The 25,999-nt window shown below is 36.7% G+C and overlaps 1 protein-coding gene across 8 annotated transcripts in view; it reads right to left on the minus strand.

Moving 5' to 3' along the window:
* Positions 1 to 25,999, minus strand: part of ERBIN (erbb2 interacting protein) — a 116,937-nt gene that overhangs the window by 52,218 nt on the left and 38,720 nt on the right. For all 8 annotated transcript variants that reach the window (XM_061475801.1, XM_061475803.1, XM_061475805.1 and 5 more), the window contains 3 exons: positions 24,117 to 24,173; positions 15,718 to 15,915; positions 11,360 to 11,477 (listed from right to left, as the gene is read on the minus strand). In XM_061475801.1, coding sequence (XP_061331785.1) covers positions 11,360 to 11,477; positions 15,718 to 15,906 — 307 coding nt within the window. In that variant the 5' untranslated portion in view covers positions 15,907 to 15,915; positions 24,117 to 24,173. The remainder of the gene's footprint in view (positions 1 to 11,359; positions 11,478 to 15,717; positions 15,916 to 24,116; positions 24,174 to 25,999) is intronic.

Consider the following 25,999-nt stretch of genomic DNA (forward strand, 5'->3'; position numbering starts at 1 on the left):
CTTCCCTGGAGACATTCAAAACCCGCCTGGACACATTCTTGTGTAACCTTATCTAGGTGTTCCTGCTCTGGCAGGAGGATTGGACTAGATGATCTTTTGAGGTCCCTTCCAATCTCTAGCATACTGTGATACTGTGAAAAGCAAGAAAAGCACAGTAAGCCACACAGTTAATCCAGGTGTTTAAATACCTCTAAGTATCAGGGAGCCTTTTGGGAAACAGATTGTTGAACTTGAGAACAATAAAATATAGAAGCAGGGGGGACCAGCAGGAATTGAATCATCGACTATAATATAGGTGAAGATTTCTGACACTTCTGGTTTACTCCCACACCTGTTCATGTAAATACACATGTGTTACTAAATATGGTTGCCCATCCCTGGCCACGTTCAAGGCCAGGCTGGATGAGGCTTGGTGTAACCTGGTCTAGTGGAAGGTGTCCCTGCCCATGGCAGGGGGGCTGGGAATAGATGATCTTTGAGGTGCCTTCCAACCCAAACCATTCTATGATTCTATGATGTATGCAGCTTCAGCCATGTGAGGTTTACTGGCGCTGTAAGTGGAGTTGAAGCAGAAAATGACAATAGGGAATCCTGATTTAACTCACTACATCATAATACTTTGATGTAATGAAGCTTCATTTCTAGAAAGCAGCAATGATATTTTCAACTCCAAGGACAGGTTTAAAAAAAGATTAGAAAATCACCACAAAAAGACTAGAAACATACATTACCAATTGTTGTCATATAATCTTTGCATTTAGAGAAACATTTCCAATACATTTAAATATTGGAAGCAAAGTTGTGTTTCAGACTCACCCTGCGCCATTAGTTTCACTGTTTGAATTACACTGAGAGATTCTCTAAGCTTAGTTTTTAAGGTGAAACTGCTGGCGCTGGCTTGGTCCTTGGATGAAAGATTTCATGGTGAGACACTGGCACAGGTTGCCCAGAGAAGTTGCGGCTGCCCCATCCCTTCAAATGTCAAAGGCCAGGCTGGGTGAGGTTTGGAGCAACCTGGTCTAGTGGAAGATGTCCCTGCCCGTGGCATGGGGGGGGGGTCGAACTAGATAGTTTTTAAGGTCCCTTCCAACCCATTTTATGATTTTATGATTATATGTTAAACCTCATGTTTTTATTATTAGTTTCCACTGCCTGTGTCAAGAATTCATTGAAACACAGAAGACTAAAATCTGCCTTAACTACCTAGAAAACAAAACACAGAACATCTGATAGAGAGGAAAATGTCAATGTAAACTTACTCTCAAAGGAACAGCCAAGTAAAATATTAGCTATCCAAATACAGACATGTTAAATCAATATGCTTTTGTACATAATCAGAGGACTCTACAGTAGTCTCCTGTTTGACTATGCCTTGGGCAAGAGGCAGCAACAGTTTTAACAACAAATTAACAACAGAAATTCAACTGATATGTCAAAGCTAACAGTGAAGGAGCCTCTGAATTTAATTTTGCTGCTGCTTAGAGACAGGATTGTTATGGTATACACCATCTTTACAAACCTCACTCAGTACTTCAGTATGGGTAAATGTCAGCCATCATTCAAAAGAGCGGTAAATTGGGAATGACAGTACGAAATAAACCTAATGTTTGTAGCACACATTGAGAAGATAGGAAAAAAAACACAACAGGGGACTGCTGCTCTCTATCACATGATAGGAAGCTGCATTTATTGCCTGACTACCCCAGACATTCACTTTCCCCCAGCCATTTTCTTCCTGCTTGCTAAAAACATGCAGTTACTGTTGGATTAGAATTCTTTCAGTTCTCCCACTAAGAAATCAAATTTTAAAAGCAAGTACGAAGGAAGAGCATGTAAGAAGGCTGAGAGACACTGGAAAAAGATCTGAGAGGACAAATGGCTGTAACAAGCACTTTGTAAGAGAACCTGTTCCTTGTTTCTCTGCTTTCCACCTATCCTTAAGTGTCCTGAATCTTCTTGCCCATTAAGGAAGGTCAGCATATCTCAAGGGTCTCTGTGACCACATCTTTCTGCTCTCCTTTTCTAACACTGTGAGAATTCATCAATTTGATAGTCACTCCCACCCTCCATGTGCATCTGATCAAAGGAGCACTGCAAATTGAGATCCACATTACTTTCTAAATCTCATTTTTCTTTCTTTATATACTGATACTTAAGGATTGTAGAAGGCAGTGCAACAGATTACTTAGGAGTTATCTAGTCTGTTGCAGCCTTACCCACTTTACTTGAAAAGCCTCATATGGACGATTCCTCATCCTGCTGTTGTTTCTTGCTCTACATGATAACAGCCATCACTCCCAACTGACTTCAGTGCTGTAACTTATTTACAGATCACACTTACCATTTTCAAAAAAAAACCAAACAAACAAAACCCAACAAACCCAAACAACAAAACAACCAAACCATCCCACTTATGGACTATGACCATTTACAGAGCACAGGAGAGAACACAATTTGCTGGTAATCTTTAATTATAACTATCAGATTCAAACTGAATTGAAAGCAAAGCTCTTTCTGTAGTACAGCTTCCCACCAAAGTGTGCTTTACATAACAGCTTTTAGTATTTACTCCCCTGTTCCTTCCTCCCTGTTTTTGCAAATTTCAGGCATTTTTAAATTCACTGGCTGGTTTCTACCAAAAACAACACTTGGAAAAAAAAAAAAGAGGGGCACAGTGGGGAAGAGAGAGATGGGACTGTAATACTTAACAGTATTATAGAATTTAGCAGTAAGGTAAGGAAGAAGAACCTGAAATTCCTGTTGGACTAAGCCGAAAGCAGAAGGCATTCATCATTCAGAACTCTACTTGGCAAAAGATTGCCAGCTAATGAGCCTAACCAGGAAAGTGGTGTCTAATCATGACCCCAGACCAGCTGTGGACGTGCCCAAATGGCACAAGGAAAAGGTCATATATAAAAGGTCATATCGGGATTTCTGGTCAATGGCCACAGATCTGAAGGTAATCAACCTCAGTTCTGGATCACATAACATGGCTGAAATATGGAATTTCCCCTGATCTTTAACTCCCTGGAGAGCAATGACTGTTTTGGCACAGCTCATCAGAGCAGATGTGCACAAATGCCTCTCTGTTTAGACTGGATTAAGGCAATTGTAACGATAATCGAGGTCCCACTCACCATCTGGAGTTACACTCATCTCCTCCCCTGCATAGCACAACCTTTCCTATTACCTGGGTCAGCATAACTTGCAGACCAGGATGACACTTTATCTCCATCAGATATGTTTTTTTAATTCAGAAATGCTGGCAATTCTGGATTTACAGAAAACTGTGCAAGTTACATCAACTTTTGGCAGAATCCTTCATTGCAATGGACCTCCAGAGCTGACACCCCTATATGCTACTGTTTCAGCCCTACTCCATATGAGGGTTTGCTCTGCTGTTCATAATCAAGTTCCACCTCTTCTTATACATAATCACAAAATGTTTTAGAGAGGCTTGCAAAAGAAAAAAAAAAAAAACCAGGGAAAAAAAAAGTTTAAAAAAATCAAAAAAAAAGGTTACGGTTTAATTCCTAAAAAGCACAGAGAAGGAAAATTATTAATGAATACAAGACCTACAGAAGCCATATGGGTGATGTTGCCAAGTAAGAGTTTACAGCTAGATCTCTCAGTTTATGGGGAATGTGCCAAAAGAAAAAAAGTTCTCACCAGACACATCAAAAAGCCTTCTTGATGCAAAATAAATGAAACTACAGCCCACTGTGTACCAGTCCCACTCTGCACCATTACAAATACAGAGGACAGAGGCAAACATGTAGGCTTGGTTTGCATGAGCCTGAAAGTGACCTCAATTACATATATCCTTCCCTCAGCTAATCTGTTAATTCTGATCTCAACTTCTGGGCAAGCAGCTATTAGGACCTGCCGAAAAGCAGCTTAACTGTTAAAAGAGCAGCTTTTGTTTGTTCTTCCACTCAGGCCTCTACTACAACTGTCCTTCCAACCAATACTATTGCCAACATGGCAATCAAAATATTTTCAGAATTCAAAAATATAGGCCACAACAGTCCGAAATATTATGTAAAATGTTTGCACAATGCAAATTTTTAAACTGAAAGCTTAAAGTATCAGTCGCAGTTTGTATTCTTATACATTCATATAATTTGCTTCAATCTGGGATTTATGCATACCTTGTGAATTAAGAGCAGCCCTTTTCATTATTCAAAGTAAGCAGTGTGCTAGAACCCAATCAATGTAAGTCAGCACAGTGCTGACCCATCCACCCTTCCTTTTGACCGTTCATTTCTCTTTCCAAAATTCTTAGAGGGTCCCTTGCTGTAGCTGATTTCAGATCAACCAAGAGCTCAGGTTTCTATGAGGTGCCTGTCTAGGCTGTAGGGCAGCAGTAACACCTTCCTGCTCAGATCTGGAGTTGCAAGGTTGACCTCCATGGCCACAACGCGGTACTCAGTACTCTAGTTGCTGCCAAGCAGCTTAGGAGTCTCTGACTTATTTAGTGAAAGCCTTGCCTAGAAAAAAAAAAATCTATTATTTCAAAAGAAAGGAGCAACTGTTGCAAATAAACTCTGTTCTGCAAATAGATATCCCAAAGCTTTTTGAAAGCTGCTATATGTCAGTTGTTCCCCTTCAACTCTCAGTGTCAGAATTGTAAAATTCCTTGCAACTTTGTTTTCCTTGTACAGAAGCCTGGCTTTCTGACTGTCTCTTACTAAAGGCAAAAATGTATAAGCTTAGATACCTACGGAAGAAACCTACCTTTCTCAAGAAGTAAAACTGAAAAAAATAAATGTCATCAATTTAACCTACCACCATTAAACTTGTTACCAATTTAATAAAACACTGATTTGAAAATTCATTATAACTTTTCATTCTCTACTCTTTCCTCTTTGTTTATGCACAGAAGTTTCCTTCCTAGAAAAACTTCTACTTTTTTCAAAATTCTGAAAATAATCTCCACTGGGTTTCTTGATTTTTTTCCTTGAAGTGATTTTGCTTGACAAGTACCTACTTACAGCTTAGTAAGAAGATTCACCTCTCCATCTCCACTTTACAAGTCCTTTTCTCCAATTCTACATGCTCTTAAAAGTTTTGAGCTTCCCCTTCCCATTTGTCTTTCCTTTAATGAGGGACACTTGCAGGATTGTAAGCTATGATGAGTACTCTGGGAGTGCTCCTTTCTTAGGTTTATACAATGAAAAATGGAGGACTGCTTGGAAGGGTTTTGGAAAGCAATACAGATAACTTTTGTAGAGCCTATGCAATGATTAATGCCAAATGTCAGCCAAGCTACAAACCTGACCAGAACAAGTTAAACAGTGTTTTCATTTAAAAAAAAAAAACAAAAAACAAAAAACAAACAAACACAAACATCACTCAAAAAAAAACCAAAACAACCCAACAAAACCCACACCCCCAAACCCAATAACGAACCAAAAAACCCCACAAAACCCCAGGGAACACTTCCATAGGGAGATTTTTAAGCTTTTCTAGAGTTTCAAAGAAAAATGTAATCTTTGTTGTTGTGAAAACTCTAATAATGTAATGAGATTTACAATAAAACACCATATTGACAGTATATTTGATGCTTATTTTGTTAACGAGGTGAGTACTTAATGACATACCTCTATGTATAGTAAAATATATATTCACAATTAAGACAAAAGGATCTTCTGCATAAATGTCCACATGTGGAAAAAGCAGCAGTATTAACATGCAAACTGCCTTTTTATAGTTTTGACCCCATTACATGTCTGCAGCAAGTTTAGTATTTCTAAATTTTTTGGTTTGAGACCAATTCTGAAATTCAAAATTTTAAGTTTTTAATCTGAAAGCTAAAAAAATCATTCCAACTCTGTGAGATTCAAGCTGTAACGAATCCTGGTTTATACTGTATGTTAGCCTCCTAATCCTCCTAATGGATAATGCCTCCTCATCACTTCCACCAAAAACAGTAACTTGCACTGCTAAATAATCAGAGCTGATTCAGAGAGAGAAAACAAGATGACGGGGGGGGGGGGGGGAGGGGGTGGATTTTGGTTTATATTCCTTTTAAACACATGGACTGGCACAGCTAGGATACATTTGGAAACCCACATGAGTCTTCCAAGCATTCATCCTCAAACCATTTTTAAGACCTTCCACTTTTTAGAACAAGGTATCTCTAGGCCTGCTCTAATTACATTCCTGACACAATGTAGAAGAAGGAGTGTGAGTAGCAAGACAGGTTCCTAAATGCTTTTTCCCTGGAAACAAACAAACAAAAACCCAAAAAGATATCCAGTAATGCTGTGCTTGTTGAAGACATACCTAACACACTAATTTACCTAAACAGGGCAGGGTAAAATTGCAAAATGTGGAACACTAGGAAGGTTGTGGGCAGCAGTTTTGTCTTAATGCTGTCTTGGAGAATTTCCAAGGTTCATGTGGTTTTCAGCTATGGCTAATTCATGGCTCGAGTACGTAACTGCGCTGGGGTATGTGTAAGTCTGCAGAGTAACCTGAAACTAAAGGGTAACATAATCATATAATGATGCTTTGCTTCTCTCCTCTGCCCCACATCCGCTACCACACTGGGCTGCAAATTCAGTGTCGCCTGTCCAGTCACTTTTGGTTGATACACGATGACTGCCACTCAAAGCACATCCCCTTTACAAAATTAAAGGTACATTCTGCCTTTACATGCAAATCCACATCTAAACCTCACATAATTACTCCTATAATGCCTTTTCTGTGGTATAAAAATTTGGGTCCATGAAGATATTTGTAATGAACTTATTTCACAAATGAACACTCAAATTCCACATTCAAGCCCTTAACTGCACTGAAATTCCATTCTGTTCGCGTCCTCTCTTGTACACAGAGACCATTTCATTTCGCAGAGACAGATCCTATTCAGTATTTTTAATAAGACAGACAATATATTTAAGAAAAAATACTATGAATACTTGAATAGAGAACTTCAAATAAAATAGCAGCCTATGGTTGGGATGAATTTATGACTTCTATATGACGACACAATATAGTAAAACTACAAATGCAGGAGTGGGTCTTTTTTTTTTTTTTTTTTTTTTGCTTCACTATCACAGATGATATAAACCCCTGCTCCCATCTGTTCTCCTGCCCCTCCATCCCCCTCCAGTATAAGCAGAGAAATAGAACATTTACGTCAGGTTATTTTTGTATTCAGGGTCTTTCTCTCTTACTTCTCCCTGCAGAAAATAGAACTTGGATCTGTCTCCCTCTATTAACTATGAATAATTCTCAATTTCTTGAAAAAACATATTCCTAAAGTGCATCAGATGGGCAACATAAGACTAGATACTCTCCTAAATTCTTATTCACCAGTTCCCTAACTTCTGGCACACAGCATACTACAGCTAGTTTGCCAAATCAGCAGATGATTTTAAAACACTGAAGAAAACATGTTTTTTCTAAATTTGCATCTGTTAACAAAATTATTTAAATTACTTAAAGTAATTTTATAGGCAGATATGCCTGGAGGTGTGGAGTAGGGGGTGAAGGGAGGATTTTCTTTTCTTAGGTTTAGTTTGTGTATGTTACCATGAACATTCCCTGCAATACAAACCGACAAACTGACATGTTTAAATTCTCTGCAACATCACAGTGCAAGAGAACCACTCCTTAGTATCTAAGAGACTACTGAAGATACCCTGATTTCCAAAACACCATGTTTCTTTTGATCCTGCTAGTTATTTTCTAATCTTGCTGCTTAATCCTTCAAAGGCCTATATAATAGAGAACTTAAAAATTCAATCTCTCAGCATTTTCTAAAATACAGGATGTAATTTCTGGCATGGGAATGCAATTTATTTATTTATTGTACCATATGTTCAAGTATTTCTTCATCTTTGTGACTAGGATAGAATCAAGCTTCAGCTAAAAGCTTTAATGCTGAAACACACCTGAAAAGAAGCTATGGAATACCTCTGATATTGAGGGTTTATAATAGCCTTGGGAATCAGGTTAAAGTGCCATGAAAGGAAACCAATATTCTCACTACAAAAAAAAAAACCCAAACAAACAAAAAAAAGCCAATCCAAAAAACAGAATTTATTGCCCACTGTCAAGACTAAAGGCAGTTAAACTAACTCCATTTCATGCTTCCTGCACATACAGCAGCAGTTCAGTATTTTAGGTTACATCTATGCCATGACCACTTCAGCAGCCATGAATAATATATTACAAACCACATGCTCGTACAAAGACTGTGTGCTCCAGAAGACACAGCCACTAGAGACTTTTACTTCATAACCCACGACATGCCTTGAAATGCACATCACTTCATGCAAGGATTAGATACATTGACAGAGGAGTCAAATGGAGACTACAGATTAAAACTCCCACTCTGCCTGGCTCAAGAAGGCCAGAATAACAGGTCTTCTTGAATAAGGTGCTGGACACTGGGTGCATACAGGGAAAAACACGTCTCCTGGCTTTCTGTACTTTATTAAATCTTCCCTAGGCTTCTGCTTTTGGTCACTCTTGGAGATAGGACACTAAACTAGAAGAATCCTTGTTCTGTTTCAGTATTATTAAATATTCTTAAGTATCCATATTTGCACATCTGCCATGTCTCTCTTATGCAATTTTATATATTGCATATATGAAATTAAGACATTTAAATCTGAAATAAAAAAGGCAAGACCTATTATCATAAAGATTGCTTCCCTGGACTAATAACTTTTATATAACAAATCTGCTATCTTTAAGAATTTCTGCAATTTTGATCTTTCATTTAAATGTCAAATATTATACACACACATATAAATGTATGCAGCTCCATTGGAAAGCCGTATGCTTCCCTGTGCAAGAGGTCTCCCCCTTTGAGCCAGACTCCACAATTTACCAGGTAACTTGCGCAGGCTTTAAACCTGAAGCTTCATTCTTCATTTTTGTATCAGCTCTTTTGAAAATTAAATACTTCTCTTTGGCCAGTACATTAGATTATGCCTACGCCACAAGCAGCCTAACTATCTTACGTGAAAATCTTATCACATTTCATGTATACTTGTATTTGAAAACTGAAGTCTAAGCAACTACCTTTTTAAAATACAACATTCAAAACTAAATGCATATTTGATCTAAGGGCATCTGCACACCACAATTTAGCTCCATTCCCATGAGAAGAAAACACAGTATATCAATACTACAAGAAAACCACAGGAACTATCACAGCTACAGGAATCTATAACATACTCAGTTATTTCAGAATTGGCATATCTGATCATCATGCACCAAGACTGATGATTAATCTCCAGTATTTTATTTATTTATTTATTTAATAGAAGAGAAAGCAATCCCTGTGTTTCCAACAAAGCCCACTGCTTCCACACTGTATTCTTTCAATTTCTAACAAAGACAATGGAAGAATCAGATATTTTTATCAGTTTTGCTAGGCTTGGAAAGCTAGTAAACCCTCTCCTATTTGGCTCTATTATAGGCATACATCAGAACAGTCATGGACAGTGGGAAACTGAGCAATAAATTCTTATCAAGAGGAAAGCAGACTCCAGAAAAGAGAACAGGCTTGCAGTTGTCAAGAGAAAAATGCTCTGTGATTGCAACAGTAGATAGGGAAACAGAAAGAGAAAGGCACTTCATCTAACAAACTGAAGTCTCAAATAATACCAAATTTATTACAGAATAAATAGCAGTTTTCTTAGTTTGCCCAACAGGGACAAACAGGGACCCTGATGTGGGTTTTTTTCAGTTTTACAGATCTTTCAGCAATAGTGGGAGACAAGACACCCCAAGTAAACAAGCATGTGAACTCAGGACTATTTTTGATGTGCAATACTAGGCAGAGAAGCTGTGATAAGACTGAGAACAGGCAGATAAGAATAGTTCACATAAGTAAGCTTGTGTCCTGGCATTTCTCAAAAAAGGTGTTAGGAACAAAACAAATCCTAGAAAACAGAGCTGCACAATTTACTGCAATTAATATAGCATATAATTCAGCTATTGCCTCCTTACATTCTTTATATGCCTCGATGAGTAACTTCTCTTTCAACAGCTCTCTGAAGGCTTACCTAAAGGTTATTACGTCTTTTTGGATGGACAGGGAACTCTCAGGCTGGTCAGGGACCAGCTGCCTATTTTGGTACATGAGCTACGGAATTTGCCAGCACTAGAACTCCAACGCCCTTTTGCTGCTTGTAAGTTTTCTGCATTGACAACTTGTGTTAGAAACAGTTAATTCTTTCAACAGCTCAGTCTAGGACAAAAGATGATTATTTTTCTGTTGTGTGTCACTATGAAAGTTTTAAGGCTAGTGTTCTTTGAGAAAGACTATTAATCCACTTGTACCAGGAACACAGCAGTAACAATCGGGTCAATTTATCACACTAAACACTGTGTTCATTAGGTAGAAATAATAAAGTAACAGTTTAAGTAGAGACTGGGCTACAATCAAGAATGCCAACACTGCAACAACTGGAATACTTTCTTAACAAAGCAGAGCTCACTTAACTTTCTGGAGTCATAATTACCTAGCTGTCCAAATAAAGCAATGAATTTAATATAATAAAATCTTTGGCATATTTATGTAATTCTTATTTTCAAATATAATCTCAAGGGGAGGTCCTCTTACTTCACTTTGAATTAGGAAGACAAGACTATTATATCCTCATCAATTAGCATGATTGAACTTTTTCTTTTCTCTCAAATAAGCCACACAACTAAGTCTGATGACAACATAAGTTATTTCAGTTTCCTCAGTTTCAATCTGCCAGCTTGCCAAAGAATCATTAACAAAACCCCATGTATAAAATACTTGTCTGACAATGTTTCATAAATTACAAAACAGTGACTCACACAGAGTGACAGATTTTAACAAGTCAGACAAGTGAAGCAGTCACTGTCCATAGCCACTTCTCCCCATGCAGCAGAGGTTACTATCCCCAGAGCAGGACACCAAAGCAGCCAAATACTTATTGGCTGCTCATTCCAGACAGCTCATTAAAATAAACTGAAAACCTTTTCATGTGAAACAAATATAAAAACAGAATCCAGAAAAGTTTTACAAATTCTTGTGCAAACTATCTTCAGCATAGTGAACAATGAGAAAAGCCATTAAAAATACAAATATGAGCATATGCATATTGAGAGAATATAAAATACTTTATCAAGTTTTCAGTAATGAATCTCAAAGTACAAACCAATCAGTTTGAGAGATACAATTAAAAAATCACAACCAGACCACAAAAGAGAATCTTTTCTATTAAGAAGTTATTTACAGTAGCAGTTTAAAATTTACTAGTTGTACTGCTTCAAAAAATTACATTTTCAGTCGTGCCATTGTACAGTCAGTGGCAATTTGCCTTTTAGTTACCCCAACATAAAAAGTGAAGTGACTTACCATTCTTGCTGACATCCAGTTCCCTGAGATTAATGAGATTTGCAATGGATGCTGGCAATGTAGTTAGGTCATTGTCTGGCAAACTCAGCTTGTACAAAGACTGACAATTAAAAAGTTGCTATTGAAACAAAGAAAAAAAAAGTGAATGTGACTTTCTCTTAGTTTCCTCTATATAACTTTTGCTTTTAATCCCTTTAAATTTCTGACCTCACAGCTTGAAGGCCAGATTATTTACAGGTTTTGACTACAACAACTTCATTTAACTGGTTTTATTAAAAATTGATTAAGTTTACAATGCCTTGGAAAGAAAAAAATGGCAGTCACAACAAACCAGCAGCTATGCTTCACTCTTCTTACAAATTCCTTTGAGTATTACAGAAACTGTGACCTGTAGTTACGTGGAGTCCTGCAAACATTGCAAAATGTTTTCCATAATAGGACATTTTTTTAAAACATCAAATAGCTCTGGAACAGAGGATTTGATTCAAATCCTGTTCCTACTCTTCTCTAGAAGTTAAATTTCATTCTATCTTACAAGATCTAAAAAGATTCCCCTCCATGCTTCCCACCTCAAGCACACAAAAATCCAACTAATTAGGATGAAAACTAGTGAAAGTTTGATCTAAGAATATAGAATATTGTATAATGCAGATACAGAGATTATAATTTGTACCAAAATATATCTCTTACTATACGCAAAGTACCTTGAGATTTTTATTCAGAAGCTTTACAAATTGACAAAATAGGGCAAGTAATATTAGTGTAATGGAAGAAAAATCTTTTTTTCCATATCCAAAATATGTAGGAAACTTATAGATAGTACAAAATAATTATCTCCAAGAAAATGGTTGAAAAGATTCATCTGAACAATTTATGTTGAATATTCCTTTCCTGACAATTTTGGGCAATGCATGAGTACCTGGACTTAGTGTTCTTTTCTTTTGGAATTCTGAGAAAAGATTAAGTGTTCTATGACTGAAAATATTTATCCCAATCAACATCATAACAATGGGCTTACTTCAAGCAAAATTTCTTGGATATCTCTCAATTACAAGGCCATTATGTCAACCACAGACTGTCTAACAAGACCCATTCACATAACATTTGCATATCCCACACCAGAACAAAAGCAGACATAAATTAGCAATTGGACAATTCAAGGAATGAGCTTTAACTTGCCTACTAAGGTTTCCAATTCCTCAGAAATGTGCTTCTGTTAGAACTAGTTGATATCATTAAGGCTTTGAAGAGTTACAAGTTGGTTAGGGTATTATACTAGGAGAATTTTGATGAGGTCATGTGTTCTGGAGCCACTCCTGTATTTCAGTACTTCAAGCAAGAATATATGCTTAAAACTTATCCCTGAAAACAACAAGCTGGACTCTTGGAATCAATAGAAATTTCCCCGATCAGGCAGGTGGAGCAAATACAGCACAGAGAATTGCAAGATCCCTAAAGGAAAATGGGGGGAGGGGAGTTTTGTATGGTGTTGATTTTGTAGTTGTTCCTTTTGCTTTTGATGTTCTTTTTAAATGTTGATATATTCAGTGATTAAGTAGATTATCCTTACTGTTAATAAGTACCAGAAGTCATATAATTAAAGACTGTCTTATTGCAGAATTACAGTTTCTTCCAAACAGCAAAGTGAAAGGGGAAACTAAAACAGTTTGAGCTTTTCAGCTCAAATGCACACTGTGGCACTTGGGATAAACAGGATACTTTTTCAGAAGTGCTTTAGCACACAAGATGAATGCATTTCAAATGTCTGGTCGCTTTTGAGAGTGAGACTACACACCAGTGTTTTATGTAAAGCAGATTCCTTCTCTACCACTATCTTTCTCTCCACCAGTTTGTTCATGCTGTGCCTCTTGGTCAGTCAACTGAATTAAGGACTATACTGTAAAAACAGATTTCTTTAAGTATCCTGGAGTGGAGGCAATTAAAAACAAAACAAAACAAACAAAGATAAAAACACAAAACCAAAACCAAAACAACACGCAAACAAAAAAACACACAAAAAAAAACACAAAAAAAAACCAAAACAAACCCACACACTGACAGACCATTTCAGTAATCAGCTTGACAAGACAGCCCCAAACTAGTTGTGCTGTGGCATACAAAGGGCAGCAGATTGCACAACAGGGATAAGAACACACCACCAGGGGCAAAGAGGAAAGGGGAAGAGTGGGAATGTCTTAACCAGGCTTCAGAAAGCTGGAGACAGCCTAATAAGTACCACACCCTTGTCTGAGATGACTTAATTAGAAGTCTTTTCAGAGTTAAAAGACTGAATAAAAGCTTGGGTTAGAAAAAAGGCATACCCAGCTTGAAACTCTGGCTCCAAATCAACTAGGATAACTTCAAACATTGCAGGCCTTCCCTTACAGATCTTCAATGCATAGTTTTGAGATCACAATTTATGTCAAATGATTAAATAAAGCACTTCTATTATGTATTCACTACTCCTTAATCTCTGCTTGTTTCCTTTAGCGAATTTGAGTTTATATGTGGGTTTTTTCTTTTGAAAATTGAAAAGGTAGTAAAAACTCACAAAGCATTTTTACTTTTAAGTAAAAAAATTACTTAAAAGCTGGAAACAAAATGCTAGCTTCTCAAAAATAAGCCTATAAGGATGACTTATATAATGCACAAACACATTAACATGAAGCAAGCTAAACTACTACAAGTCTCCGCAAAGCAAAAAAGGAACAAAACATGTTCAAGCTGACTTTCTAATCACGTGGATAATTTAAACAGATTAGATCAAGGCAAGCAGTAGACTGCCCACCTCTCAGCTTACTCATTTATCAAAATTCAATTTCATACAGAAACTGACTAATGAAATCAAATGCCAATTAACAAAAAAGGAAGGTAAAGCAGGCAAACGGCTTTAGTTTAAAATAATGCATCCATTTAATCATTACAATGTATCTTTCTTCCTCTTAAGATTATGTAATGGATTTTTTTAGCGAATTATGAGCTTGGAAGATATTTGCTTAGTTCTTAATGATTTAATGCAAGAGTAAGTCAGATATTATATTTTTTTTTCCCCTAAGAAAGGTATTTTATTCTGGTTTTCTAAGCACTCAATTTTGTTCTTCTCAAATAAAGAATAAGAAACAGGAATTAAGTTCTGAAATCTTCTGAAAAATCCTCAAAGGCTGATACAAAGTCTTACAATGTATGCTACTAAAACCTAAAATTACCAACTCTAAAGAAATATCTACTTGGGAAAAGACTAGAGTAAAACAGTGGAAGTTCTAAACTATAATAGACTGGCAAAATGCCTAGTTTTAGCTTTATGTTACTAGCTCTATTCAGCGTACAAATACAGGTTTTCTGTATTCTTCTCAGGAATATTTCTTCTTCTCAGGAGCATTTTAGATTGGATTTTCAAAAGCACTTAGGTGGTATAAGTCAGCTTTACTGGTATCCAAGGCTTCTGATAACTGTCAAGTTACTACCCTGAAATTACTGTATTTCCTTACTAGTTTCATTTATCTTTAAAAAAAAATGTAAACCACCATAACCTGAAGTACTTATAGCAAATTTTCCAAAAATCTAACATGGCATTGTACGGTTGTCCCATCTGACAATGAAGATTTGCACACAATTCTGACAAAAAGTCTGTCATCTTATGATTAAGTTTTTAATTCCACCAAAACAGGACCTCCTAACAGCAATTAAGTCTATTGCAATGATCACTTTGTGCTTCTCAAAAGTCTCACTGGCAAAGACTTTCATTCTTTTCTCTAGTATACTAGACTATGCAATTTGTCTTCAGACTTTAGAACAAACAATAAATATTGATTTTTCTAATAAAGCTATAACCAAAGTGGCATTCCAGCTCCCCTAGATTTTTAACTTAAGTAATTTGAGATACTTCTGAAATTCTCGTCACATACTGAAGAAAGCAGGACTTAAGTGAACACATACTTCAGATTTCAGCTGTGTTTTGTGAGCACAGATCTGAACAAGATATTAATCTTACTACTTCACATTTCCATGTGTTATCAGAGATTCAAAATAATGCTGCAATTTGTTGAATACACTTAGTCAGTTGAAGCAGACACTGCCACAGAAATAAAATAGCCAGCTGCTTCCGGTACGTACATCTCTTCAACTAGGTCAGTTGCTTAAGCAGCGTCACCCCAATTCAGGCAGCAACCTAGTCAAGCTGGAACACATAAACATTCCTTCTACTAGGGCTGCTTTTTCTGGGATCAACGTTTACTTAAAAATATTTGGCGAACTGCAGCCTAAAAGCTAAAGATGGAAGCTAGACACTATCAGCTTCTACAACGCTAATGAAGTAACAGAGTCAACAAATGGAACTAAAGGAAAACCACCCAACCTACCTTTGGAAGCTCTTCAATCTGATTAGCATCTAAATAGAGCTCTTCCAAGGTCTTTTCAAAAGTAAAAATCTCCTTAGGCACCTGTTCCAGGCTGCAGTGAGAATAATCAAGTGTAGTAACTGTTTCCTCCTCTCCACGAAGGCAGCGGCATGGCACAAGCCGCACAAACAAATTCCGCTTTGTTGTCATTTTCAGGCACTGTAAAACAGAAATTGGTCTGGTTAAAAACCAAGACAACTTCAGAAATACTCACTTGGGCAGCTGCTCAAACTTCTACTGGCTGCTAAATACTTAAGAAGGAAAGAAGTGTATACATATATGCGTATGTGTGTGCATATGTGCATACATGAGGGTGTGGAGAGAGAGTATTTATTTTCTTTTAGATGTAACAGATCTGTAGTAGCATTAAATAGGGTTAAAGCACATACAGACACCAAAAGACAAACTCAAAATTTAGCCTGTAACTTTGTCACTTGCTAACACAGCCCTACATCACAGAGAATTCTGAAGCAGCAGTTCTGAAGTGTCAATTTTTACAACACAGTTTAGTCCTACTTTCACAAAGCTTACTGGGATGATGCTTTTGCTTAATTTGATAAAATCCACCCTTTATGGAGTATTTAAATATAGCTGTAGGAAAGCTATTCTTTTTTTTGTGTGTGTGATTAAATCCATGTACCTTAATTTCAAATCCCTCATTTAAAGACAGCATATAACAGAAAGAACCCATGCAGTTTCTACCAACTGTTCAATCTACAGTTTAAAATGAAAGATAAAGTGCACAGATAAAGAAGTCATTTCTTTTTGCAATTTCATTCAGCTTGGAAAACTTCAACACATTTTACATGCACACTAGAACTAAAGAAATTTCACCTTGCTATGGAGGTGTATCCTTCTTCATTTTCATTCATTGCTACTACAGTCCCCTCTACTCTCCATGGCTTTTACAATATTCCTACTCAGCAGGAAATGGCAAACCTAAATGGTGCTAACTGCCTGATTACTGACAGCATACACCAGGCATGTTCTGCCTCTTTCCTCCTCAGCAAGAACACAAGTTTAGGTCTTTTGTCTAATTAGCAATGAATTTTCACAAAATTCAGAAAAAAAAATGTTCTTCAAAATGTCACCTCAAGTTTTGCTGAAATCAGATGACAGACTCAACAATTTTTCAGGAAGGACTAACATGTGCAGACAGACAACACGATCATGTAGCTTCACTTCCTCAGGAAACTGGTCTAAAAATACATACTTTTCCAAAACAGCACCGAATATTTATTTTCTCAATCAAACTCCCAGCACTGCAAATTAAAATGCACTTTAAAAAAAAAATAAAAAACCACTTCTTTTTGGAATTGCAGAAATTATATTTCAATTTCTGGATTGGTGACAGAAAACTTTCTTCTCCAATTGCCAAAAAAAATCAGACACATTTAGCAGACTGCACTTAAGCTTTCAGACAGTACGCTAGTAACACAAGGAGAAAACAAAATACCATGGCTGCTACACTATATGAAGTCACAGAAGGCAAGACCCCTCCTCTTACTGAGACAAGAAAAAAAGTCATGCACTTGGATTATCCTCTATGAGCAGCTAGTTTGCAAAGTACTTCACAGTATGTTTAATTTATATGACAACAGGTCAACGTACTGCTGTACTTCAGTGTTTTCACTATAGAGAAGTGCCACTTATCACTCAGGCTGGGTGCAGTCAGATTCTATATCCATCCAATAAAAAGACAGAAGAAACTCTTCATTAAGATAGTGGGATGTCAAGACTTCCTTTTTAACAATGCTCAGATGTTGCTAAGATTTTGTTACAATGTTGATTATCCATTAGAACACTTAACACTTACTGTAAAATTCCAGCCATCTTAGTTAAATAAAAAGTGATCTAAAAATAAAGATATTTAACTGTGCTGCAATGCAGACTTTAGAGAATACGAATTCTATGCTGGGGTTTCCCAAGGAATGGGAAAGTGAGCAAAAGACACAGTGTAACCTCCTTCTGCTTCTTCCACAGGAACAGGTTCCAAGCATGATATCCTCCAGCCACCCACAGCCAGATGCCAAAGATGCTACAGAAGCTGATGTGCTTTCTCTGTTAGAGCTACCCACGCCGTCTCCATGCCTCAGAGGCCACATGTGAAGACACAAGAGGAATTCCACAGCAAACATTTACAAATAAAAAAGCCTTTAACAAAAAGAAGCATTGTCTCATTTTGAAATACTTCAGAGACCAGAGGAGGTCTTTCCAACCGCTCCAGAAAGAAGCACACAGCAATCTCTTTCTCTTCCAACAGGAGTGTAAACAGAAGAACATACAGCTTGGAAACAACCAGGATTGGAAAAGCAGAGACTACATGTGAGTTGATTACCAGAAGACTGGCAGTGGAAGACACACCTATATCTTACTAGCTGCAGCCATCAATAAATTCACTTCACACAGTCATTTCAGCTTGTGAGAATTACGTTTTGGTTTCCAGAATATAAAAAAGTTCACTACATGGTTCATATAAATGATGAAATAAGATACTCTTTCATTCAAATCACTCAAAAGCAGCACACATTACAGTGTTTGTCTCCACCTTTTCCATAGCTGTTCTCTTCGCACCAGGTCTTACTTACTCAAGTCTCAAAAGTTTCTAAAGCAACAAAAAACTTGTAAATCCTAACAATGCAAAACACACTTATCTAATTTTCCTAACTTATCCCTTTATTTTGTAAAAAAGATCTTGAGCTTGGCGTAAGGGGGAGGAGCGTGGATGCATCCACAGCTCTATAAAATACAGATCAGTTAACAAATGCCTGTGCAACAGTGTTGGGTCATATCTTCAGTCAGTTATCGTGTCAGTTAAAGTACCTAAACTCACAAGCCAAAACAGTCAAATTCATATTTAAGTATCAAATAAATAACTTTCTCTCCATTGTTTTTACCAAGTTGAGTGTATATTTAATTCTAACATTTCAAAGATCAGAATTAATCAAGAGATTTGCATTTAAGTAAATGTATGAAACTATGCAATGTGATGTAGTTCAATTTGTCTTATATATGTTCAAATTTTACTTCTACACATATATGAATAGCTGTTCAGTGCTGGTGTTCTGCAACAGAGATGGCTGCTAATACTAGCAAATGGGTGTGGCAGGATAGTTGGAGGTGTTCCACACCACTCTTCTGCAATGTAAATTTAGAGAGACAGTCAGAAACACACAACCCTCACTCCCTGTCTCTCTGTCCACTGATCTTGTCATCAGTTGCCCAAGCAGAAAAACTATAATGGAGGAAAAGATGTACTACAGAGAGAGTCCACTGTTACATCTGCCAAAGACAGGAACTTGCGATGTCACACAGAACATATACTTTTCTTCTACTGTTCAAAATAATAACTTCTCCATGGATAGTTTGGGTAAATACACAGAAGGCAGAAAGAGACACAAAGTATAGTATCGTTTTCCTTCCCAAAAATCAGGGGAGTCTGGCAAGCAGACTTCAAGTTTCATAGTAACATGAAATCATAGAATAGTCTGGGTTGGGAAAGACCTTGAGATCATCTAGTTCCAACCCTCCTGCCACTCCCCTGGCTCAATGCCCTGTCCAGCCTGGCCTTGAACACTGGAAGGATGGGGCAGCCACAGCTTCCCTGGGCAACTTATTCCAGTGCCTCACCACCGTCACAGTAAAGAATTTCTTCCTAATATCTAATCTAAATCTCTCCTCTTTCAGTTTAAAAAGATTACCCCCTGTCCTGCACTATGGGCTGCAGGGGAATCTCTGCTCTGGTGCCTGGAGCATGTCCTCCCCTCCTTCTTCACTGGCCTTGATGTCTGTAGAGTTGATGCTCTCACATATTCTCACTCTTGTCTCCTGCATGCTGCTCTGCAGTAGGTTTTTACACTTTCTTAAATATTTTACTACAGAGGCACTACCAATATCACTGATTGACTCAGATTTGGCCAGAGCACGCCTATCTTGGAGTCAGCTGGAACCGGCTCCAGGGGCAGTCTGCAGCATCTTCTCACAGAAGCCACTCCTGAAGCCCCCTCACTACCAACACCTTGCCACCTGCACCCAGTACAATCTATAAAAAGTGAAACATTTTTACTGAATACAATCAAGTTACTGGAAGCAGAAAAGCAAAGTATCAGTTTGAAAGACCATACTAGTGAAAGAAAGCAAGATCGACAGCAAGGCTGGATACACACTAAATATTTAATCCCAAAAAGACATCATCATCCAGTGAAATCACTCTTTCATAGAACTCCGATTATTCCCTGCACACCCCTGCCATCGAAAATATGCCAGAAACATATGGAACATTTTTGTCCTCCCATGCATCTTGCTAAGCACTCAATACAAACCAGCCAACTCAAACCTACAAGAAACTCTACACCACCAGAAAGCAAAACACAGCCCCCAAATATCACATCTTTGAAAATTCTGAACTCAGGCTTGCTACAGTACAATTTAGATTCACACTAATTTTGTTTGTATTATTTGCTAACTTGGTCTAAAAGCATGGGTTTCAAGGTACCATTAGCCCTTTAGATTTTCTGTCTGATGCTAACAGGATGTGATTGCTCATGCTCCAAGCTGGTGAAAGCACTTCCCCCCACCCCCAAAGCCTTTCAAAAGAATGTTTACCAGTTACATCAGCAGCAGAGCTGAAAACGAAACCACCTATCAGATGTCTATAGAGGAAGGCATGAACAACTAGGCACAAAAATACCTGGTCAAGTTCACTTTACTCCACTATCTACAACTAAGTTCAGAACTAGGGAGCTGAGGATTTGTAAAAGCAGGAAAGGGAAAGACTGTGTTGCACTGCATGTGACATAGCATGCAACCTGACAAATACAAGAAGGCTAATTTGGCCATCTGGCAGAAGACCTAACATATTCCTGCTGAAAAAAAAAAACCCAACCCAAAACAACCTTATTTATTAAGAATCATATTCAAACTACTAAAAAAAAGTCACCAAAGGAATTTATTACTTCCTGTACATTGAAAACTCAGTAGGAAATGAATCTTCTTATACTGGACATAAAAACATGAAGCATAGAGATATTAAAGATCACAGAAGATATCATGAAACAGGCTATTTGGCTTGTTGATGAAAGATCCTATATTGTGAAAATACAGATGTTGAGATGTGGAAGACTCCTTTGGTCACAGTGGTAAGTTAAGGTATTTTCACCTCCTCACCTTCTGTCATCCAAGCTATTTCTTGCTGTCTCTTCTAGCAAATAAAGTATTTTACAAAACTGGATTGGTTACGCTATTCATTTCACTGAATCAGACCGGCAAACACTCAGGTCAGTACAAACTAATGAACCACAGTGCTGCACTCTGGGAGAGAGAACAAGTGGTAAAAAATGAGGGATTTTGGAACCATTTCACCGTTTTAATGTCAAGCTATAGTCTCAGACTCCCAGCTTCTGATACGAAAACAATGCTCCACTGCATCCATTGCTGCATGCCTTCTACACACACAAGAGCACCAAAAAACACACTGTACTTGCTCACATACAGCATTCACAGCAAAAGGAATAAAAAGCACTACTCATGAAACAACAATGGTGAATGGTAGCAGGAGGAACACCATGTTAGTAAATACAGTAAATAATAACCAATTGTTAAGTGCAAACATATGAAGGACACTTGCTACAGTTTCTGAGAAAATAAAGGGATCACAGATGGCAGAAATCAGTTTTGCTTTTAGTGATGCAACAGCTGCTAGGATATAAGCAAAACCAGCAATATTCTACTTCTAGCTTGTTGAAATACACAACTCAAAGCTGGTAATAAAACTCAAAGCTTCTCTTACGGTAACTCCAAAAAAAAGACAAGTGCCAGGTGTAAATTCTAAAGACATTTGCTTAAATTATCTGTTTCTTATATTTATGAATTAAATCCTAACCAGATTTCAATTTACTATTTCCATTTTGTTTTGCTTTAAAATATTCAGACATCCTTTATACAATTAATATCTGAAGTTCTTTATCAAACCATTTTATAAAACCTCTTCACTTAGTTCTAATGGAATCAGTAACATTTTCTTGGCTCAATAACAGTGTACTCACATGTTACAAAAATGTCCTCAAAAAAAAAAAATTATAGATTAATTTTCCTGTTAAAAAAAATGTTCGTATACCCAAACAATTGAAACTTTGGTATTTTTATGTATATCTATATTAACTTTTCATACTAACACTGTATAATAGCTACCCAGTAACACACACACACTCTCTGTGACTACACAACTGTAGCCAAGTTAGTTACAGCTCAGTTCCCACACATTTCCATTTGCTCTTTTTCAGAGGCAGCCCTTGAAACTAACTTCCATCTGGACAGCCAATCTATCCAAATAAGTGCTACTATAATATTTCATCTGAAGAATAGTCTCTAATTGTATATCATTAACAATGCTGCTGAGATTAGCATTAGATCTGAGCTTCATTTCTGATTTTCAACTTGATTGCATATTCTTTGGGTACATATTTGTAGTGTTACTAAGAAAACATTATAAGGAATAAATTTTTAAAGCCACTGTGCTTGAAAGTCACTCATTTCCCCTCCCCTCCCACCCTAAAAAAAACCAAAAAACACTTAATAAAAATCACAGATAATTATTACGACAAACTGCTTTTTTGTTTGCAGGAAACTGCAGGAGTCCCTCAAACCTTCACAAAATATTCAAAAAACTGAGCTTTTTTTAAAAAAGCCATGACATTGATATTTCAGTATTTTAACAATGATATTTTTAAATGGCTAAAGGATACTTCTACATTATGGAACATGTTTGGGTTTTGATGTTTGAGTTTTTTACGCTATTCCATAGCCAGAAACATGAAATATTTACCCCAACAGAATACTAAAATGAAAACCATCCTGCAGCCAGCTGTACCAAGCTATTTCATAACTGCTTTGCTTTCAGAATCCACTAATTTCTACTTTAAATTACTCGATTTTCTTTCATTGTTGCTGTGAAAAAGATCCATGGAAACAAACAGGACAAGTTCCTGACTTCCTATACAAAGAAAACAATGACAATTAAATACACAGAGCAACCAGACTAAGAGATAGTAAGCTTCTGAAAGAGGTATAAAACCATATTAAACTGCTTATGTTTTGACTTTAGTCCTTTGAGGGATTATGTCTGGATCTACTGTTTGAGTAAATGCTGTGCATCATGTACTGTCATCATCTATTCAAGCAGAAAGGAAGAGATACTGTCTTAATTCCTCCAGTTATAACAATATAGTCAAAAGAGATGAACCAGCATAGAGGATGTGAAGGGAAGAGGCATTGCTAGTCATTTGCCATAGGAAGCAACAAACCTTACAAAGCAGTAAGCACAGCTGAGGCAGTAAAATGACAGCAGTTTCTTATCTCAGCAGAGAATGCCAAAGCACACAAAGGCAGGAAAAAGCAAGCATGTGCAAATGCTTCTATAATCTTCAGTATGAGCTGTTTGTAGCAATGCCAGATAAAATAGGCAGAAGATTTTGTATCTTTTAAACTGGTATTTTTTTGGTGTCTCAAAATTACAGTCACTGAAATGTCAATATTTATTAGCATTTCCCCAATCTGAGCAGCACTATTAATAAAATCAAAGCAGATGGAAGCTACTATCATAAATTGTTGGGTTTAGGATTTTTTTCAGAGTGGTGGGGCATAATAATGGCTCCTCCACAGAAATTCATAGAGAAGTTCTGAAGACAAAATATTCTATTGGGCATTCTTTTTATTCATGAGAAATATTCGCCTCTAGAAATCCTTACAATATGAGGGAAAAGCCATCTGCACTGGCATCATTTAAAAGAGAAAAAAGCTGATTCTGAACATGTGTTGCTTTTCCATAGACCTTTAATCAGAAAACTGAACTTTATTTGGCTTTTTAATACTTTTCATGTTATGTATGCTCTCTAGCTAAAAGTAAGACACCCATAAGAGAGAAACTATGACACGATGTTCACCTACACTTTAGATCAACAAAGAAGTAAGGACAGTAAGAGGCAAAAGAGGCATTCAAAACATTTTTATTCAAGTTTTTAAAAAATACACTTATCTTTATACGTATATGGACATTGAGCTTTAAAACAGAACTCTTTTTCTGCAACACAATTTCCCATATATTTCCCATTCTACATATGCACACAACTACATTCGCTTGTAGTTGGCCATTGTATGCACACGAGTATCATTCACTTAGCTCTTCAGCATGTATTTTTTGTTAAAAAAACCTAATAACATGAGAGATGATGCAGAATAAAATTCAAGTGCTTTGGAGGTAATTATTACAACATGAAGAATGGATTATTACAAAATGAAGAACAGGATTTCTATTTTAATACATCGTGCAGTTGATCCAGAGGAAAGAAAAATAATGTACTTACCACTGTGTTACTTTTCTCTCCCTGCTGCTTCTTCCCTGAGCTTTCAAAGCCAACATTCTATTTAAGACAAAGATACAAAAATTTTAGTCAACCCTATCCCTACTAGATAAGAACAAATTGACATTTTATTGTATTGGATATCTATCTTTCTTTCAGATATTTATTTTTGATGGTGTGGGTGGTTTTAAAATTAAAAAAAAAAACAAAAAAAAAGAAAAAAGAAAAGCTGTACATGTGTGAGAACTTGAAAGACACTTTCAAGACAGTAGAAATTGCAAATACACTTTTGGAGGAGATTATTTTGTGTGTGTAATGTAGTACAAAACATTGCCTTTTATCCTACTTTAGTTTTTATTTTATAGCATTCTGTCTACAAAATTGTTTCATTTCTACTCCATTTTTAATTGCTGTATTAAATTATTAAATCTTTTATATTAGGCAACTCATATAATTCTGAAAAAGAAATAAATCAGAAATTAACAGAATGTGCAAAGAGCAGACTTCTATATCAACTTAGTGAATATTTTAGAAAGTTGCAATACGTTTAATAAGGCATATCAGATCATTGACACTATGTTCACTGAAGTAAAGCAATTATAAAAAGCAAAAACATTCAACATATTTGACTGAACACATTCAAAATTAGTGGCTGGACCTATAGAAAGGATAAATTCTGCCTTCAACAAAGACAGAAGTAGAACATATCTTCAGAGAGATTAAATGCCACTATGGTCAGACAGATCATCTAAGATGAGCATGAAGTCATGTAGAACAGGTAAGAAGCTGAATCAGGCAGGGTATAATCTGTCAGATTTGTAGTAACTAGGAAAAAAAAAAGAAATTAAACTGTAGAAAGCACAGGTAGTAGCTTCATTCAATGGATTTACCTATAAAGGGAACTGTATTTTTTTCCTATTAAAAGCAGAATCAGACCATCATATAAACATAAATGCTTCCCCAAGAATCAGAATTGTTTAAGGATGACTGAAAGTTCCTTGGCTTGGGATAAGAAACAAGTAGTAGTACAATCACAGAACAATGAACTCCATCCAAAGTCAGGACTGCTGCAGCAGGACTGTGCCATAACAAACTTTCACATTACATGTCATATTCCTAATTCAGGAGTCGCTGCTGCCAGCTTCTGCATTTATTCCAAATGAATTCCAATGCACTATACTACACATAAATCTATTCGTTTATTGTCAACAGAAGGACAATCAGAACATGCAAATAGCAAGGAGAAAAAATAATAATACAGGTAAAAGTAACATTAAAGCTTCAAGCCTTTCAAGTTTCCTCCTGAAAAAAAAAAACAACCCTCTGTAAATCTAGCTAGCCTCAGAAATACAGAACAGCAGCACTCAAGACATTTAAAAAGATCAAGAAAGATAGCAAGGATCAAACCAGGTTCTGAAACCTGGGTTATCAGGAGAGTCTGTCAAACTGGCTGCACGCTGCTTCTTTCCTTTTCCACAGTGCTTTGCTCCTAATAAAAAATTATTTAATCTTTACAAAAGGTATTCAGAGGCACTGTTCACAAACAGAAGAAATGCAAGCTTGCAATAGCTCAGCTAGCATAAACAGAATTAATCCAGAGAGTACGATAGCGCAGGGCTGGATCTGACAGTGGGACACGAAGGTGATTGTGCCTCTGAAAGAAAAAGGCATAAGGTCAATAATTTGAAGGCAGAGCATTCAGACTAGAAAAAAGATCTAAGAAATAGTTAGCCCCATAATAATAATAATGAAATCAATAAACAAAAAGGGATTACTCTTGCATCATTTCCTGACACCTGTTAGGCTGCCTCTGTTGAAATGCCCAGAAGAATAAAATACATTGGTAGCAAGCCATTACCAAATCATGAACTGTTTGCAGACTTCCA

This window comes from Pezoporus flaviventris, unplaced genomic scaffold, assembly GCF_033815535.1.
Source record: "Pezoporus flaviventris isolate CSIRO_AGI_PZ_B2104156 unplaced genomic scaffold, CSIRO_AGI_Pfla_v1 ptg000090l, whole genome shotgun sequence".
In the NCBI taxonomy this organism is placed as follows: Eukaryota; Metazoa; Chordata; class Aves; order Psittaciformes; family Psittacidae; genus Pezoporus; species Pezoporus flaviventris.